This window comes from Schistocerca nitens, chromosome 6 (assembly GCF_023898315.1).
Source record: "Schistocerca nitens isolate TAMUIC-IGC-003100 chromosome 6, iqSchNite1.1, whole genome shotgun sequence".
Lineage (NCBI taxonomy): Eukaryota > Metazoa > Arthropoda > Insecta > Orthoptera > Acrididae > Schistocerca > Schistocerca nitens.
Genome location: NC_064619.1, coordinates 319,217,023 through 319,237,364, shown reverse-complemented (window position 1 = coordinate 319,237,364; position 20,342 = coordinate 319,217,023). Strand labels below are relative to the sequence as shown.

Below are 20,342 nucleotides of genomic sequence, written 5' to 3'. Positions count from 1 at the left end.
CTTTAGGCGAACTATCTCATACTGACACAGTGTATGCTCTGTGTAAGATTATTTTAAGCATGCTCACAGTTTGTGATGTGTGATAACAACTTGATGCTTGCAAATACAAACCAGTATGAGTGGGCTTATGATAAACTATTCAGATAGTCATCATTCTTTTGTGTAATCTAGACATCCAAGCAAGGCAGACGGCCATGTTTCTCCATTTCCGTAGTGAACTGAATGTTGTGAATGGAGTTGAAATGGTAAAGAAACTCCATCAATTTATCTCCTCTTCTCCATAAGGCAACAATATGAAAATATCGTTCACATACCTTCAAAACACAGTTGGTTTATTCAAGTGCTCTCTCACCTCAGAATCCTTCATAAAAAGGCTGGCCACCAAGGGAGACAAAGAGCTGCATGTTGCCACGCTGTCCGTCTGTTCTTTCTTGAACATAAAACAGGTTACATCTTAACATCTTTTTCCTGTATCATGGGATTGGGTTGATGGAATGACTTTGGCCAAGTTTGACTGAATCCACAAGAATACAAATTTTCAGCAGATGTCAAAATTTGATTGTCTGTTGCCACAGCCATTGTCGTCATAAGAGGTAACTGCCCAACCTTCCGTTGTTAATATAACAGAAAAAAATCTGAATGATCTGATGCTGTCTGCACTAAGCAAAGGACTCAATTTTGCACCTAAACCTAGAGCATCACCTTTAATATCTGTGAGTGGTGTTGACGAAGCTGTACATCACCTTCGAATTCTGCAGAAGAAATTGGAAGGGAAACTCACCACGCCCTTTTCAAATCTCCTTCTTAATGTAGTATCTTAACCTCACAGTATGTATGATGATAAAACGTATGGTCTGCTAAGCGACTCTGCCTATAGGAGGATTGATTACGGCCATACAGGACGTGTGCAACGATATACTTCTGCACTGCTGAATTCCTCCTCCTTACCACAAGAGATCATTAAGAGGTTAAGACCACACAGTTGTGTATCACCAAGACTTTATGTCCTTCCAAAATTTCAGAAGGAAAGTGTTCCATTATGTCCAATTGTGAGCAACATTGGAGCTCCTACATATGACTTACAAGGGGAGGCCGCCAATTGTGAAATTCAGATTCGATTCATACTGCGCATAATAAAAGCTCATGGCCAGAGGTGTAATGTGGCAAAGCACCAAGATGCACTTCTCAGACGTTTCGAGAAAATCGACAGTTAAAAGAAACCGTTGCGGTGAAATACTCTCTACGATTAATAGTTTTCTACAGCGTCGTGGCGCAGCGGTAAGCGCTCGGGGTCGTAATCCGAAGGTCGCCGGATCGAATCCCTTCGCCCTGCAACTTTTTTTTATTATTTGTTTTTTTGTAATTCAAATGTGTGTGTGTGTGTTTATATATATATGATATTGTTATAATAGAGGGAAACATTCCACGTAGGAAAAATATATCTAAAAACAGAGATGATGTGACTTACCAAATGAAAGTGCTGGCAGGTCGACAGACACACAAACAAACACAAACATACACACAAAAAATTCAAGCTTTCGCAACAAACTGTTGCCTCATCAGGAAAGAGGGAAGGAGAGGGAAAGACGAAAGGATGTGCGTTTTAAGGGAGAGGGTAAGGAGTCATTCCAATCCCGGGAGTGGAAAGACTTACCTTAGGGGGAAAAAAGGACGGGTATACACTCGCACACACACACATATCCAGTGTCTGTATATGTGTGATTAATACGCAACGGAAACACGCATCTGACTATCAGTAATTTACAGAACTCTGACTGTTCACTACGCACTGGCAATACCACATTTTCTTTCATTTTTATTTAATGGCTTTTGTCAACACATGGCCATCGCACTGAATATGAGTGGCGCACACATTATAAATTCTGGATATCATGACAACATAAAATTCGAAGGAAAAGACCACCAATCTTTTTCTTTTCACTATCTTATTTATTCCGATAAATTCTATAACCTAAACACACAAATTCTATAACCTACAACAATAACACATGAGAAATTCCGCTCAGTGGACATGGCTTTACATTGGTGAATCTCTATCTTATGGTCTTGTAACTATTTAACGCTACAGTGCACTTTCTGGATAGGATGGTGGATCTCTTATTATTTCTCACACTTCGACTCTCACAATCATCATCACAAAACTTTCCTCCAGACCGAGCAGTACAAAAGGAACACGCATAACCCACTAATCTTTTGAAACTACCTTGCTACTCTCCCATGCAAACCACACATACCCAAATTACATGACATACAGCACTCTACAACCAGGAATACAATACAATAAATAGTCACAACACTATCACTTTCAGCTCTCCCACTTCAATTAGTATTTATCCCAGTTTCACACGACACTGCCCCACTTTGTAATTCTACTTTCCTACTATGAACTCTGGAGATATATGCACGTCTTCCTGTGCAATGCAAGCCAAGTGGCGTTGCTGGATAGACGGCCGACTCACCTTGCTTCTCTCTCAGAGTTTGAATCTAGCGTCACACGGAATCATATCACGCAAAGTAATATTAAGAACATATTCATCACACACGCGAGTCCTCAACTGATACCATGGACGAGTACTTCTCTTTATCCTTTGTCTCATACACAGAATTGAGACTCACACAGTACTCACCACGTGGAAGTACTCGTCTCTAATTTCAAGTCCTGCACACGCCATTTCATAAATATTTCAACTTATGGTACACACGCTATTTCTTAAATATTTCAACTTATTGTACACACGCTAGTAATTCAGCTTAACTTAAGCACACGGAAGTATTTCAACTTATTGCTACACGTGGTTTCATTGTGACCGTTGGTCGCTTCCGAAGATTACTACGATCCCATTAATATTACCTGCCTGACATTTAATTCTCCCCACAAAAGTTCCTGAAATAGAGAAATTATTATTTCAAACTACTCTTAAATATTCCACATGCATACCATGTCTCCACTCTTTTGTCTTTACGGAGCACACCTAAGACAGGTCTTAACAACACAAGATCCAGCGGCAGAGTGCTGAAACATGGCCGTTCTTCAGGTCCTCTCACACCTCTGCTGAAGTGGGGGAGCACCTTGCTACCGTATTGGTCAGCCACATTTCAGGCGCTCAAAGCTCAGGTAAATTTCATCTCTTTGGTCCCACCAAAGGATCGTCTCAAAGATGATCATATATTCACATTCACTATCTGCGGTTAGCAGATGACCATACATTCATTCATTTCACAGATCCACCAAACTGGATGTACATATTTACTTTGTGGGAGTGCACATGTGATCAATTAAATAAATAAATTGTCATTCTTTCCCACACTGGTATCCGGCTTCGCTGTATTAATTAAAATTGAGTTATTTTACAAAAAAATGTGTTGTTCTGACAAAAATAATGAAGTATGTTGTACCTAATTACAAAAAAAAAAACAAATAATAAAAAAAGTTGCATGGCGGGGGATTCGATCCGGCGACCTTCGGATTACGAACCCGAGCGCTTACCGCTGCGCCACGACGCTGTAGAAAACTATTAATCGTATAGTGTATTTCACCGCAACGGTGTCTTTTAACTGTCGATTTTCTCGACAACGGCTGAGAAGTGCATCTTGTTGCTTTGCCACATTACACCTCTGGCCATGAGCTTTTATTATGCACAGTATGAATCGAATCTGAATTTCACAATTGGCGGCCTCCCCTTGTTAGCCAAACATCTCGCCTCTTTGCTGAGACTGTTGGTGGGTCAATAGGCCGGGGGCTTTCCATCTTAGCAGTTCTGACCATTTGATATGGCATCACTTTTTAAACAGGTGCCTCTTGAAGATTCTTTGCCACTAACTGACAACAGGTTTCAGATGGACATAACTGCTCTGTTTTGGCAAGCTTTATCCTCAACCTACTTTATTTTCAGTCAAGAATATTTTGAACGGATTGACAGCGTCACCATGGGCAGCCTTGGTGGCAAACCTTTTTATTGAGGGTTGCAAGGACAGCGCACTTGAATCAGCTACCTTTAAATCAATTGAATTTTGGAAGTATGTGGATGATTCTTTCATAGTATGGCTTCATGGAGATGATAAATTGATGCAGTTTCTTCACTACCTCAATGCCATTTGGTTCACTATGGAAACAGTGAAAAATGGTTGTCTCCCTTTCTTGGATGTCTTGGTTACATGAAAGAATGATGGCTCTCTGGGCCATTCAGTTTACCGTAAGCCCACTCAAACTGATTTGTATTTGCAAGTGTCAAGTTGTCATCTCCTGTCGCACCCAGGGGGGTGGTATGGGTATGTGATAACACAGGGACCAGTGTGCTCCCTGCCGCCGTTGGATAAGCAGCTGCAGCAGCAAGTCGTATACTCCTAGCTCACTCATTTGTTACATATTTTAATTCTTAATTTCTTTGCCTGTTTTTGGTACTTGCATTGTTTAATTCATAAATTTCGGGCGTATTATAGTATTTGAGAGTTGTAGCATTGCGTTTTAGTACCTGAATAGTGTAAAATCGCGTAATCTCCTTCCGCCGCCGAGCAATGTGTCAGCAGTGTGCAAGTAGCAGCATTACTGCATTTACTAGGCAATCTTGTATTTTAATAACCGTTTAAATTTTGTGTCGATTTTTGCGCTCTCTGTAGATTAGTTCAGACGTTCTTTGCACAACAGTTTTTCACATGGATAGGGACTGCAACTGCTGTGTTCGGATGCAGGCTGAGTTGGCATCCCTTCGCTCCCAGCTTCGGGCAGTGTTGGCTTCGGTCACACAGCTTGAGGCTGTTGCCAATGGGCATCACTGTGGGGGTCCGGATGGGGGTTTGTCGGGGACGGCCAGCTCGTCCCACGCATCCCCCGATCGGACTACGACTGTGGTTGCCCAGGATACTGCCCGCATTGAGGCTGATCCCTCACCTGTGGTAGAGTGGGAGGTCGTCTCAAGGTGTGGCAGGGGGCGAAAGACATTCCGGAGGGCTGAACGGAAGGCCTCTCCAGTTTGTCTGACGAACCGGTTTCAGGCTCTGTCTCAGGCTGATACTGATCTTCGGCCTGACAAGGCTGCTTGTCCTGTTCCAGAGGTTGCCCCTCAGTCTGCAAGATCTGGGCGGTTGCAGAGGGTGGGCTTACTGGTAGTTGGGAGCTCCGTCAGGCGCGTAATGGGGCCCCTTAGAGATATGGCAGCAAGAGACGGGAAGTAAACCAATGTGCACTCCGTGTGCATACCGGGGGCAGTCATTCCAGATGTGGAAAAGGTCCTTCCGGATGCCATGAAGGGTACAGGGTGAACCCACCTGCAGGTGGTCGCTCATGTCGGCACCAATGATGTGTGTCGCTATGGATTGGAGGAAATCCTCTCTGGCTTCCGGTGGCTATCTGATTTGGTGAAGACTGCCAGTCTCGTTAGCGGGATGAAAGCAGAGCTCACCATCTGCAGCATCGTCGACAGGACTGACTGCGGACCTTTGGTACAGAGCCGAGTGGAGGGTCTGAATCAGAGGCTGAGACGGTTCTGCGACCGTGTGGGCTGCAGATTCCTCGACTTGCGCCATAGGGTGGTGGGGTTTCGGGTTCCGCTGGATAGGTCAGGAGTCCACTACATGCAACAAGCGGCTACACGGGTAGCAGGGGTTGTGTGGCGTGGGCTGGGCGGTTTTTTAGGTTAGATGGCCTTGGGCAAGTACAGAAAGGGCAACAGCCTCAACGGGTTCGGGGCAAAGTCAGGACATGCGGGGACCAAGCAGCAATCGGTATTGTAATTGTAAACTGTCGAAGCTGCGTTGGTAAAGTACCGGAACTTCAAGCGCTGATAGAAAGCACCGAAGTTGAAATCGTTATAGGTACAGAAAGCTGGCTGAAGCCAGAGATAAATTCTGCCGAAATTTTTACAAAGGTATAGATGGTGTTTAGAAAGGATAGATTGCATGCAACCGGTGGTGGAGTGTTCGTCGCTGTTAGTAGTAGTTTATCCTGTAGTGAAGTAGAAGTGGATAGTTCCTGTGAATTATTATGGGTGGAGGTTACACTCAACAACCGAGCTAGGCTAATAATTGGCTCCTATTACCGACCTCCCGACTCAGCAGCATTAGTGGCAGAACAACTGAGAGAAAATTTGGAATACATTTCACATAAATTTTTTCTCAGCATGTTATAGTCTTAGGTGGAGATTTCAATTTACCAGATATAGACTGGGACACTCAGATGTTTAGGACGGGTGGTAGGGACAGAGCATCGAGTGACATTATACTGAGTGCACTATCCGAAAATTACCTCGAGCAATTAAACAGAGAACCGACTCGTGGAGATAACATCTTGGACCTACTGATAACAAACAGACCCGAACTTTTCGACTCTGTAAGTGCAGAACAGGGAATCAGTGATCATAAGGCCGTTGCAGCATCCCTGAATATGGAAGTTAATAGGAATATAAAAAAAGGGAGGAAGGTTTATCTGTTTAGCAAGAGTAATAGAAGGCAGATTTCAGACTACCTAACAGATCAAAACGAAAATTTCTCTTCCGACACTGACAATGTTGAGTGTTTATGGAAAAAGTTCAAGGCAATCGTAAAATGCGTTTTAGACAGGTACGTGCCGAGTAAAACTGTGAGGGACAGGAAAAACCCACCGTAGTACAACAACAAAGTTAGGAAACTACTGCGAAAGCAAAGAGAGCTTCACTCCAAGTTTAAACGCAGCCAAAAGCTCTGAGACAAACAGAAGCTAAACGATGTCAAAGTTAGCGTAAGGAGGGCTATGCGTGAAGCGTTCAGTGAATTCGAAAGTAAAATTCTATGTACCGACTTGACAGAAAATCCTAGGAAGTTCTGGTCTTACGTTAAATCAGTAAGTGGCTCAAAACAGCATATCCAGACACTCCGGGATGATGATGGCATTGAAACAGAGGATGACACGCGTAAAGCTGAAATACTAAACACCTTTTTCCAAAGCTGTTTCACAGAGGAAGACCGCACTGCAGTTCCTTCTCTAAATCCTCGCACAAACGAAAAAATGGCTGACATCGAAATAAGTGTCCAAGGAATAGAAAAGCAACTGGAATCACTCAACAGAGGAAATTCCACTGGACCTGACGGGATACCAATTCGATTCTACACAGAGTACGCGAAAGAACTTGCCCCCCTTCTAACAGCCGTGTACCGCAAGTCTCTAGAGGAACGGAAGGTTCCAAATGATTGGAAAAGAGCACAGGTAGTCCCAGTCTTCAAGAAGGGTCGTCGAGCAGATGCGCAAAACTATAGACCCATATCTCTGACGTCAATCTGTTGTAGAATTTTAGAACATGGTTTTTGCTCGAGTATCATGTTGTTTTTGGACACCCAGAATCTACTATGTAGGAATCAACATGGATTCCGGAAACAGCGACCGTGTGAGACCCAACTCGCTTCATTTGTTCATGAGACCCAGAAAATATTAGATACAGGCTCCCAGGTAGATGCTATTTTTCTTGACTTCCGGAAGGCGTTCGATACAGTTCCGCACTGTCGCCTGATAATCAAAGTAAGAGCCTACAGAATATCAGACCAGCTGTGTGGCTGGATTGAAGAGTTTCTAGCAAACAGAACACAGCATGTTGTTATCAATGGAGAGATGTCTACAGACGTTAAAGTAACCTCTGGCGTGCCACAGGGGAGTGTTATGGGACCATTGTTTTTCACAATATATATAAATGACCTAGTAGATAGTGTCGGAAGTTCCATGCGGCTTTTCGTGGACGATGCTGTAGTATACAGAGAAGTTGCAGCATTAGAAAATTGTAGCGAAATGCAGGAAGATCTGCAGCGGATAGGCTCTTGGTGCAGGGAGTGGCAACTGACCCTTAACATAGATAAATGTAATGTATTGCGAATACATGGAAAGAAGGATCCTTTATTGTATGATTATATGATAGCGGAACAAACACTGGTAGCAGTTACTTCTGTAAAATATCTGGGAGTATGCGTGCGGAACGATTTGAAGTGGAATGATCATATAAAATTAATTGTTGGTAAGGCGGGTACCAGGTTGAGATTCATTGGGAGAGTCCTTAGAAAATGTAGTCCATCAACAAAGGAGGTGGCTTACAAAACACTCGTTCGACCTATACTTGAGTATCGCTCATCAGTGTGGGATCCGTACCAGATCGGGTTGACGGAGGAGATAGAGAAGATCCAAAGAAGAGCGGCGCGTTTCGTCACAGGGTTATTTGGTAACTGTGATAGCATTACGGAGATGTTTAACAAACTCAAGTCGCAGACTCTGCATGAGAGGCGCTCTGCATCGCGGTGTAGCTTGCTCGCCAGGTTTCGAGAGGGTGCGTTTCTGGATGAGGTATCGAATATATTGCTTCCCCCTACTTATACCTCCCGAGGAGATCACAAATGTAAAATTAGAGAGATTAGAGCGCGCACGGAGGCTTTCAGACAGTTGTTCTTCCCGCGAACCATACGCGACTGGAACAGGAAAGGGAGGTAATGACAATGGCACATAAAGTGCCCTCCGCCACACACCGTTGGGTGGCTTGCGGAGTATAAATGTAGATGTAGATGTAGACCTCTCCGCAGGTCATCGTTGTACTCGCCAACGAAGTGCAGGACTCCTGCTCACCGCCGAAAACAAATGTGAGGCCATCCTTTGGTAGCATGTGTCTTCCCGGTCACTGCACCACTGCAGACACAGCCGTTCATCTCTCACGTTATCGGCAGCCTATGAAACGCACGGTGATTCCCTAATCCTCCTGCTGCTAGTCTGCAACCGATGGTGTGGGATGACACAGAATGTGCCAGGGTGTCCGGCACTCGTTCTCGGACAGAAGGTGCAGATGTGAATAGGTTACAAAGTACTTCATGCAAAATCTGGAGATCTTCCCAGGTGGCAGTCAGAGATGGTCCACTGGAACCTCGATGACGAGTACCCCTGACTTCACGTTCTGAAGCAGTCCAATATCAGGTCACTGTCACACCCTAATACCACAAAGATCCGACCCTAATACCACACATTTCCAAATACCGCATGACTTGACCAGCTGGCCGACTGGAGAGACACACTGAGGCTGCTTTCAAACTCTGTCAGGTGCTGATAATGCTATCTCACACGAGCATGCACTACGTTCGTATCCTTCAGAGTAATAACACGACATCCGACGCTGTTCACGCCACTGATAAGCCCTACCCATGAACAACAGTAAAGGATTTTGGTGGCCATTCTACCTGTTGCACAGAATTGCAGCTCTAATAATTTACATACTTGTCACTGGTGCATACCTGGGCGCTTCATATTTTTGTCAGGTAGTGTGCGTTACGTGAAGACAAACCGACCCAGACTAGCGATCAGTGTATTACATACGTGTCAACATGACAGGACAAGACAGGGCAGACATCACTGTGCTTAAAACACTTATATATGGAGCTCCATTGTCTCAGGTCACAATAGTTTGCCTAAAGAGCTTGTAGAAAAGAATTGATATTATACCCAGCAGATTGACAGCATTTTCATTTAAAACCAAGAATTAGGCAGTGGGCCAAGAGGAGAACACACTGGGAAAATCTTTAGCTTTTCTTCCTTTTGTGGGCAACATTTCGTTTAAAACAGCAAGAATCCTTAGTAAATTTTAGGTGACAGTGATCTTCCATCCATCATCTAAGATTGCAGACCTTTTGGGCTCAGTGAAAGATGACTTGCTATTGCAAAAGGCTGGAATTTACAAAATACCTTGTCAATGTGGTATGGCTTACACAGAACAGACCATATGCACCGTAAAATAATGATGCACTGAACATCAATGTTGCGCTCGTCTTTTGCAACCAAGCAAGACCACAATTGCTGAACACTGTATTTCCACTGTACATTCAACTGAGAGTGACAGAACTATGATTCTGACCTCAGCAACATCTTTTTGGGATTCCATTATTAAAGAAACTGTGTAAATACACCTGGCAGAAAAGTTGATGAACCATAATAGTGGCCACCAGTTGGACAGTGCATGGAACCTAATTATCTCCAAAATTTGTTCTAATCGAAGATGACAGAGCATGTCAACAGCTGCAGCGAGCAGTAATGCAGAGGACACCCGAGTTCCACAGATCCACCAGCAAGGGCGCTGCTGCCAGGAAGCGTGGTTCGTTTGTCAACTTTATTTTGACTCATGTGCGGAACACTCACAGGTGCATAAAAGTCACACCATACTTGCGGAATAGAGGAAGTCTTCGTCAGTCATTGATGGCTTACCTGAAGGCGGCTGGCAGGTACCCAGTTGAATATTTTGGCATGAATTACATGACGACTGAAATTTGTTTGAACATTAATGAACTTGTTTGTCGAACCATTCTAACATAGATTAGGAGAAATGGGGTGGTGCATCTCTTTCTGAAATTACAGGTGCTGCAGTAGAACAAATGGATGCACATGGTCCAACAGTAGATACCTGTATCATTTTGAGTGAGGCATGGTGGGATTTCTATCTTAGACCCCATTTTACCCTATGTGAAATCCTCCACTGGAGAAAGCATCGATTTGTGTTGACCAGCATTGAATCCGCAAATGATATGCTGCCCTGTGGTATGTCTACGAACTGTTACAGTACGTGATAGTCAGTGGCAATCCGCTATGAACAACACATTATTACCCAATACAGCTGGCTCAAGCAGCAGCAATTTTTTGATAATTATGTTACACTCTTCAAGATGAAAACTTGAATAGTGCAGTGTTTGCACGACTTCAGAGATGGAGGGCATCATTGTGAATTGGGCAACAACTGACTGGCTCTGATCATATGCACTCTTACTGTGGGTGTTTCTCATACTGCATTTAACTGTATCACCTAAATTGCAGTTGCATGATACCGTGAACTGTTCTATTTGTCATGGTGGCAGGAGTGCTCTCCAACATAACGATTTTCTCTAATTCAATTGCTCATGGGTTTCATACCATAAAAGTTACATATGGAGTTCTCTGACACTATATTTCAATTTCACAGATGCTATAAGGCATTTACAGATGGTGAGCATGACTACATTGTTTTGGAAGACCTGAGTGTGCTTGGTTTCCAGCCAGCCAAAGGACAAGAAACATATAACTTGGAACATTGTGCAGAAGTTCTGAAATGTATGGCTAAGTTCCATGCTCTTTCATTTGCTATGAAAGACCAGGAATTGGAAGAATTCAGAGCGGCTGCACACAATTTGGAGGTAACGTTAACATCCGTACTCAATGAAAATGAAACAGTGGATTGAATTCTGAAATGTGTCACACTTATACCTTAGGAAACAGGTATTGTACAGCAGGATTAATCTTCAAACACATAAAAGGACAGATCAGTACTCATCAAATAGAGGTGACTGAGTAGAAGACATTCATAAATCAAAAGCCTGAAAACTGTTTTAATTTACAAGCAAATGCCTCATCAGTGCTGTTATATCTTGCTGACCTAAGTTTCAAAGAAAAGATTCTACAATGGAAAATCCTGGATGGAATGTAACAATATTATGAAAAGGAAAACTGCCACTCACCATATAGTGGGCATGCTGAGTTGCAGATAGGCACAACAAAGACTACCACAAATGAAGTTTTCGGTCAGAAACGTCTTTGTAAATAATGGACGCACACACACACACACACACACACACACACACACACACACACACACACACACATATGACTGCAGTCTCAGGCAATGAAACCACACCGCAAGCAGCAGCACCAGTTCGTGATGGGAGTGGCGACTGGGTGGGGGTAAGGAGGAGGCTAGGGTGGGGAGGGGAAGGGATAGTATGGTAAAGGTGGCAGACAGTTAAGTGCTGCAGGTTAGATGGAGGGCAGGGAAGAGGTTGGAAGGGGGGAAGTAGCGGAAAAGGAGAGAAGTAAAAAGACTGGGTGTGCTGGTGAAATGACAGCTGTGTAGTACTGGAATGGGAACAGGGAAGAGGCTGGATGGGTGAGGACAGTGACTAACAAAGGTTGAGGCCAGGAAGGTTACTGGAACATAGAACGTATTGCAGGAAAAGTTTCCGCTTGCGCAATTTAGAAAAGCTGGTGTTGATGGGAAGGATCCATATGGTACAGGCTGTGAAGCAGTCATTGAAATGAAGGATGTCATGTTTGGCAGTGTGCTCAGTAACAGGGTGGTCCACTTGTTTCTTGGCCGCAGTTTGTCGCGGTGGGTATTCATGCGGACAGACAGCTTGTTGGTTGTCACGAATGCAGCACAATGGTTGCAGCTTAGTTTGTAGATCACATGACTGGTTTCACACGTAGCCCTGCCTTTGATGGGATAGGTGATGTTTGTGACCCGACTGGAGTAGGTGGTGGTGGGAAGACATATGGGACAGGTCTTGTATCTTGATCTATTACAAAGGTATGAGCCATTAGGTAAGGGGTTGGGAGCAGGGGTTGTGTAAGGATGGATGAGTATACTGTGTAGGTTCGGTGGACAGCGGAATACCACTGTGGGAGGGCTCGAAAGGATAGTGGGCAGGGCATTTCTCATTTCAAGGCACGATAAGAGGTAGTCGAAACCCTGGCGGAGAATGTAATTCAGTTGCTCTATTCCTGTGCGGTACTGAGTTAAGAGGGGAATGTTCCTCTGTGGCTGGACGGTAGGACTTTGGGAGGTGGTGGGAGACTGGAAAGATAAGGCACAGAAGATTTGTTTTTGTACAAGGTTGGGAGGGTTCAGTGAGACCCTCAATATATTTCGAGAGGGACCACTCATCACTGCAGATGCGACGATCCCATGTGGCTACGCTGTACGGAAGGGACTTCTTGGTATGGAATGGATGGCAGCTGTCAAAGTGGAGTTTTTGCTGGTAGTTATTAGGTTTGATATGGATGGAGGTACTGATGTAGTCATCTTTGAGGTGGAGGTCAAAAAATAAGAAGGTGGCTTGTTGGGTTGAGTAGGGCCAGGTGAAGCAAATGGGGGAGAAGTTGTTGAGGTTCTGAAGGAATGTGGATAAAGTGTCCTCGCCCTCAATCCAGATCGCAAAGATGTCATCAGTGAATATGAACCAGGTGAGGGATTTAGGATTCTGGGTTTTTAGGAAGCATTCCTCTAGATTGCCCATGAACAGGCTGGCATAGGATAGTGCCACATGCCCACAGCTCTGCCTGGATTTGATGCCTGAAGATGGCCAGAAGACTCTGCGCCGAAATATCGTGGCAGGAAGTTACTGATATCCGGCAGTTCTCCCGTGTTTTTATGGAACTGCCTGGATTTGTTTGTACGTAATGCCTTCAAAGGAGTAATTGTGGGTGAGGATAGAGTTGGTCATGGTGACTAGGTAAGAGGCTGTTGGTTTGGAATCCATCAGGCATTGGGAAAGGTCGTATTCAATAGCAGTAAGGCAATGGGCATTAGGAATGTTACTGTAAAGGTAGGTAGCATCAGTGGTGATGAGCAGGGCATCATGTGGTAAAGGGACAGGATCTGTGGAGAGTTGATGGAGGAAAAGGTTGGTATCTTTTAAGTAGGAAGGCACTTTCTGGGTAATGGGTTGGAGGTGTTGGTGTATGAGAGCAGAAATTCTCTCAGTGGCTGGCCACAATGGCGCATCCTGGGTGATTAGATTTATGGACTTCAGGGACCATGTAGGCGGTAGGAGTGTGGGGAGTGGTAGGGGTGAGTAGAGAGATGGACTCAGGGGAGAGGTTCTGGGATGGGCCTAAGGATTTGAGCAGTGACTGGAGATCCTGCTGGATTTCTGGAATGGGGTCACTGTGGCAAGGTTTGTATGTGGAAGTATCTCACAGCTTGCAGAGTCCTTCTGCCAGGTAATCCTTGCGGATCAAAACAACAGTGGTGGAGCCTTTGTCCGCAGGTAGGATTATAAGGTCAGGATTCTATGTGAGTAATCCATACATCTGGTGCATGAGGAAAGAGCAGAACTCAAAAAGCACTTACTAAATAAAAAAAGATAAAAGAAAATGAGTATTCACTTTACCTTTATGTTGCTTAGATTAACCATATTTACAAGATTTCCTTTCTTATACAAATCAGATACACATTGCACATCCTACACAGATATCACAGTGCAAAATTTTCTACTTTTCCCAGAAACATACAAGTATGGTTCAGATAGCTTATAAAATAATTATTTATCATGCAATTGTTCTTATATCTTCATAGAAAACTATGTTCTTGTATATCTGATAGTTATTTGCAACTTAATCTGTTCCAAGTTTAAGAGTCAATTTAACATAAAAAAAGATTTGACAAGCATAAGCTCACAGGTTTTTCTTGCAGATGCGATTCAGCCCTTGAGGATCTGCATGACAAATATATCTGTTCCATGTTTAGTGTAATTAGTGTAGCATTCCAATATGTAATTTATGGAATCAGAATTTTATTAGAAAGATGATTTGTTTTACTGAACATTTTAACTCTGTGTTTTTACTTGAGCCTATATGTGTTGTCAGTCTACTGCATGAAGTTGTACGACCATAGTCTAAAAGACTATCGTATTGTTTTTCTGAGATTTGCATGTTTTTCTTTGCTGTATTTTTATTTTATGTGTAAACAGAAATCCAGCTCCTAATTTCTGTAGCCAATTTTTAAATTCAGCCTGAAAATGTAATCCATGCAATCCCGACACCAAACCACCTACATAACACAATTTATATCTAATCTGTCACACTAATTACACCATGAATAATTCTTGGGGCGAATTTTATATTTAGTATTTGGTTGGTCAGCTTGGTAATTATTCTTGTTTGTTGTTGTGGTCTTCAGTCCTGAGACTGGTTTGATGCAGCTCTCCACGCTACTCTATCCTGTGCAAGCTTCATCATCTCCCAGTACCTACTGCAGCCTACATCCCTCTGAATCTGCTTAGTGTACTCATCTCTTGGTCTCCCTCTATGATTTTTACCCTCCACCCTGCTCTCCAGTACTAAATTGGTGATCCCTTGGTGCCTCAGAACATGCCCTACCAACTGATGCCTTCTTCTAGTCAAGTTGTGCCACAAACTCCTCTTCTCCCCAATTCTATTCAGTACCTCTTCATTAGTTATGTGATCTACCCATCTAATCTTCAGCACTCTTCTGTAGCACCACATTTCGAAAGCTTCTATTCCTTTTTGTCTAAACTTTTTATCGTCCATGTTTCACTTCCATACATGGCTACACTCCATACAAATACTTTCATAAACAAATTTCTCTTCTTCAGAAACGCTTTCCTTGCCATCGCCAGTCTACATTTTATATCCTCTCTACTTCGACCATCGTCAGTTATTTTGCTCCCCAAATAGCAAAACTTGTTTACTACTTTAAGTGTATCATTTCCTAATCTAATTCCCTCAGCATCACCCGACTTAATTTGACTACATTCCATTATCCTTGTTTTGCTTTTGTTGATGTTCATCTTATACCCTCCTTTCAAGACACTGTCCATTCCGTTCAACTGCTCTTCCAAGTCCTTTGCTGTTTCTGACAGAATTACAATGTCATCGACGAACCTCAAAGTCTTTATTTCTTCTTCATGGATTTTAATACCTAATCCGAATTTTTCTTTTGTTTCCTTTAGTGCTTGCTCAATATACAAATTGATATACAAATGAAATGAAATGATCGTATGGCATTGTTGGCCGGGAGGCCCCATGCGGGGAAGTTCGGCCGCCGTATTGCAAGTCCTTTTTAGTTGACGCCACTTCGGCGACTTGCGAGTCAATGATGATGAACACACAACACCCAGTCATCACGAGGCAGAGAAAAATCCCTGACCCCGCCGGGAATCGAACCCGGGACCCATACAGATTGAATAGCATCGGGGAGAGGCTACAACCTTGCCTCCCTCCCTTCCCAACCACTGCTTCCCTTTCGTGTCCCTCGACTCTTATAACTGCCATCTGGTTTCTGTACAAATTGTAAATAGCCTTTCGCTCCCTGTATTTTACCCCTGCCACCTTCAGAATTTGAAAGAGAGAATTCCAGTCAACATTGTCAAAAGCTTTCTCTAAGTCTACAAATGCTAGAAACATAGGTTTGCCTTTCCTTAATCTTTCTTCTAAGATAAGTCATAGGGTCAGTTTTGCCTCACGTGTTCCAACATTTCTACGGAATCCAAACTGATCTTCCCCGAGGTCGGCTAATACCAGTTTTTCCATTCGTCTGTAAAGAATTCGCGTTAGTATTTTGCAGCTGTGACTTATTAAACTGATAGTTCGGTAATTTTCGCATGTGTCAACACCTGCTTTCTTTGGGATTGGAATTATTATATTCTTCTTGAAGTCTGAGGGAAATTCGCCTGTTTCATACATCTTGCTCACCAGATGGTAGAGTTCTGTCAGGACTGGCTCTCCCAAGGCTGTCAGTAGTTCTAATGGAATGTTGTCTACTCCCGGGGCCTTGTTTCGACTTAGGTCTTTCAGTGCTCTGTCAAACTCTTCACGCAGTATCATATCTCCCATTTCATCTACATCCTCTTCCATTTCCATGATATTGTCCTCAAGAGCATCGCCCCTGTATAGACCCTCTATATACCCCTTCCACCTTTCTGCTTTCCCTTCTTTGCTTAGAACTGGGTTTCCATCTGAGCTCTTGATATTCATGCAAGTGGTTCTCTTTTCTCCGAAGGTCTCTTTAATTTTCCTGTAGGCAGTACCTATCTTACCCCTCGTGAGACAAGCCTCTACATCCTTACATTTGTCCTCTAGTCATCCCTGCTTAGCCATTTTGCACTTCCTGTCGATCTCTTTTTGAGACGTTTGTATTCCTTTTTGCCTGCTTCACTTACTGCATTTTTGTATTTTTTCCTTTCATCAATTAAATTCAGTATCTCTTCTGTTACCTAATTGTTCTTAAATATTGTTTAAGTAAGTTAGAAATACTTAATAACAATCCTTTATTACAGGAAGTTCTCTACAGTGAAGCGCAGCGAGAATGGTACCAAGGAATGATGAAAAACATACTGAATTATTCTATGCAGGCAGTTTCCTTAGAATATCCTGACAGTGTATATGAACAAAAGATGAGAGAATTCTGTGAAAGTGCAGTCTACGATAAAGCCATTGATCTTGTTAAGTCTGAGAAGCCGCACTCTGTAATTCTGAATGGAGATGCATGGGGCCCAAACTTTTTATTTCTTTACGGTGGTTCTGATGAGCAACATATAAAAGATCTTCGTATAATTGATTTTCAAATGTCACGCTGGGCAAACCCAGTATGTGATCTCTCATTCTTTCTTTATTCAAGCACATCCAAGGAATTCAGAGATTCAAATATTTCAAATCTGCTTAAAACCTATCACCATAGCCTTTCTGAAATGATTCAGGATTTGGGATCTGATCCACAAGTTGTTTACCCATATGAAATATTTGAAGCAGAAGTAAAACAATTCTCTGCTTTTGGATTCATTATGTCATTGGAAGCTGTGGCAGAGAGCACACTGGATGAGCCTAATAAACCGAAACTTAATTTAATGGAAGGGAAAGAATTTATTCCGCTGCATGAAATTTGGAAGTTTCCCCCATTAACAAATAAGCAAACAATCAAGCGGCTAGCAGATAATGTAAAATATGCCATAGAAAATGGACATATTTAATACTGAAGGAAACCTGTTTCAGCGTTTAACATGCTGACTGCCATGTGGCCGCTGACAACAATAGACCTTTATTTCTTACACCATTGTCTGACCCGACAGTGAAATATCCATTACTATGCATGTGGCAACCAATATGTTAATCATAATTTCAAATTACTAATTTAAGAATAGTCCTCATCGGTAGCAAAACATAACCAGAAGAAACTAATTTTTCTTGTCTTTGTCCTTCATGACCATTTATCAACAATGATTAAAAATTTGTTACATTTAGTTGTAATTAATATGTGCAGTTGTTTTACAAGTATTTCCTAATTTTTCTGTAATGGAAATTCTATATCTAATGCATCCTTTCATGTACATGGAAAATACCAATTATAACTGGAGTCACGAGTGACAGAAGTCAAGTTAGGCTTGTTCTATGCACCTGATGTCACACATCATCCACTTATTGACATGTTCTACATCCACGAGGATCTCCTGAGCACGGATCTGTGGAACGAAAAACTAATCTAATCTAAGCCAATGAGCACTCAGTAGTGTTGCGAGCACTCTCCTGTGAATTTCATAACCAAAGTGACCATTAAACTCAACTGTAATGAGTTATTTACTGAATTTTTATTCCATTTGTTGCTAGTTGTCATGGCTGATGAAAGTGGTAAGTGACAAGCTCTACATAAGCAAGTGAGAAACACAATTTGCAGGATACATACTTTCTTCAAGTGGAAAGACCCTTTACGCGCTAACTTCAACTGTTGCTTGGAATCGGGAATGCTGGAATTCCCTTCAGTGCCTCAACCTGTGCAACCTGCCATTACTCATGAATTGGACTATAATGTGCCGCCACCCCCCTCCCCCTCCAACACATACACAAACAATAAAAACATGTCACTATTGCTGTTAAGGGCCTTCACCAATGGTGAACATGAGGAAACATCACAGGCTTTATGAAAAGTACTATAAGTAGAGGTAGGTTACTTTGGGGCAGCTGTGATCATTATGTTTCTATCTATCCTCCTTCAGCCCTGACGTAAGATTTTGTGGATGAAAAATTTATATTGGTGGTCAATGTGCTGTTTCCCATCAATATAACTCTAAAATACTAAATTTAAAAAAATAGTTGTGATTCAACGAAGTATTAGGGAATGTTAGTACATTAAGCTGCATCAGGACTGAAGTACATTTGTTGTCCTACTAATGACATTTTTTCTGGGGTTTTCTTGGTGGATGTTACTGACAAATTAAACACACAAACATGTTTATGCAAGCACCAAACTATATTAGACATTATTATAGTAGGCCAAGTAACTATTATTCGATGCTCTACTACACTTCAAAGTGACACAGATACATGACACTATTACGTTATTCATAGCTCTTATTTTTTACATCAGTTGCACAGATGTTTTTATTTCCCTTTACCAGTTTCAACAAATTAGTCATCTTCAGAAGCCTACAAAATTAGGGATATTATGAATCCTTAGACCTTGGCCATACATTTATGTAAAGTATAAGATGTGCTTTACTGAAGCTTACTTTGTATTGGTTTATCAGATGTCAATATGTTCTTCAGACGTATAATGCCATGGCATATCCAAAACTGTACATGTATTAGATTACTGTAAACACAGATTGATAATTTACAGTACATGAATCACATCTGCGTGCCAATATAATACGTTTGAAAAACATGGCACATAGATATACCACCTAAAAGGAAAAGGGGAAGTTTTCACATTTTATGATAGATATACTTCTTCTCATCACACTCTTCTTCTGCTTGTTAATCTGAAAATATAAGTCATTGCCATTGCCAGCACTTTTTTTAAAAAAACAACCCACTGTATTCTTGTGAGGAAATAAAAAATCCCTTAGATAACATAGGGTACTACAGCTTATTCTAAATGCACACTAGTTAAAAATTGCTAAAAACAGGCAGAAATTGTCTTTACTTCTGGAAGCCACGCTAACACTGCGATAAACAGCTTTCTTCAAACAGATGTGGAATTCTACAGGGAATTTGACGAGATGAAACCAAGTTATGCATAGAAAGCATGTGATGTAAAGTACTTGCTATAATCAGGCACAGCAAGTTTAGTTAATTGCCTGAACTAGCAAAATAAAAATTGATTGTAGCATATATGCTACACGAGGACTGAGGAGGCAATAAACTGTTTCACATTTATCCTTCTTTCACAGAGGCTATGTGATAGAATTTGATAGTGCTTAATTTGGACTAGGCAGTGCATGTTGTAAGACAAACTCAGAGTGATTGTCTGTACCACCTTAAAGAATTTTTTTTAGGAAAACAAACATTTTTTGCCTACTGAATAATGGTGACAACTTCTACTTCACAATGGGGCTATCCAGGCCATTGTCACATGCTACCTTGCATTAACAAGATACTTAAAGACTTCAACGTCATGCAGTTCTAGTCCAAATAGCGTAGGAAAGGCATTGAAACAATCCACTTTTCATTGTATATTCAACAAACTGTATGCCAGATCTTATTATACTGCTCATTCTGTGGCATTGCTTGTGAACAGTGACAGCAAAAATTTGCCTGTATTCCACAAGTGCACACCAATTGAAACATGAACTACACTGCCTCACTGTGTTTACACCCACTGCTCTGTGATTATTCACCTATACCATTGTCAGTAGATGTCAATGGAAACCATAATGCTATTAGTAAATTTTATAGACAAATATCACAGCAACTGATCGTTTTACGACTAAAGGTTCCTTCAAGCTGTTCTGTCAGAACAGGCTTGCAAATAAACTGTGACAAAAATGGATTGCAATAATCAAATAAAATACCAGTC

The 20,342-nt window shown here is 42.1% G+C and overlaps 1 protein-coding gene across 1 annotated transcript in view; it reads left to right on the top strand.

Annotated features, from left to right (window-relative positions):
* LOC126263714 (uncharacterized) overlaps window positions 1–18,092 on the top strand; it is a 44,770-nt gene extending 26,678 nt beyond the window's left edge. The window contains exons 4-5 of the mRNA XM_049960858.1: window positions 10,962–11,172; window positions 16,831–18,092. Coding sequence (XP_049816815.1) covers window positions 10,962–11,172; window positions 16,831–17,520 — 901 coding nt within the window. The 3' untranslated portion in view covers window positions 17,521–18,092. The remainder of the gene's footprint in view (window positions 1–10,961; window positions 11,173–16,830) is intronic.
* The last annotated feature ends 2,250 nt before the right edge of the window (window positions 18,093–20,342 follow it).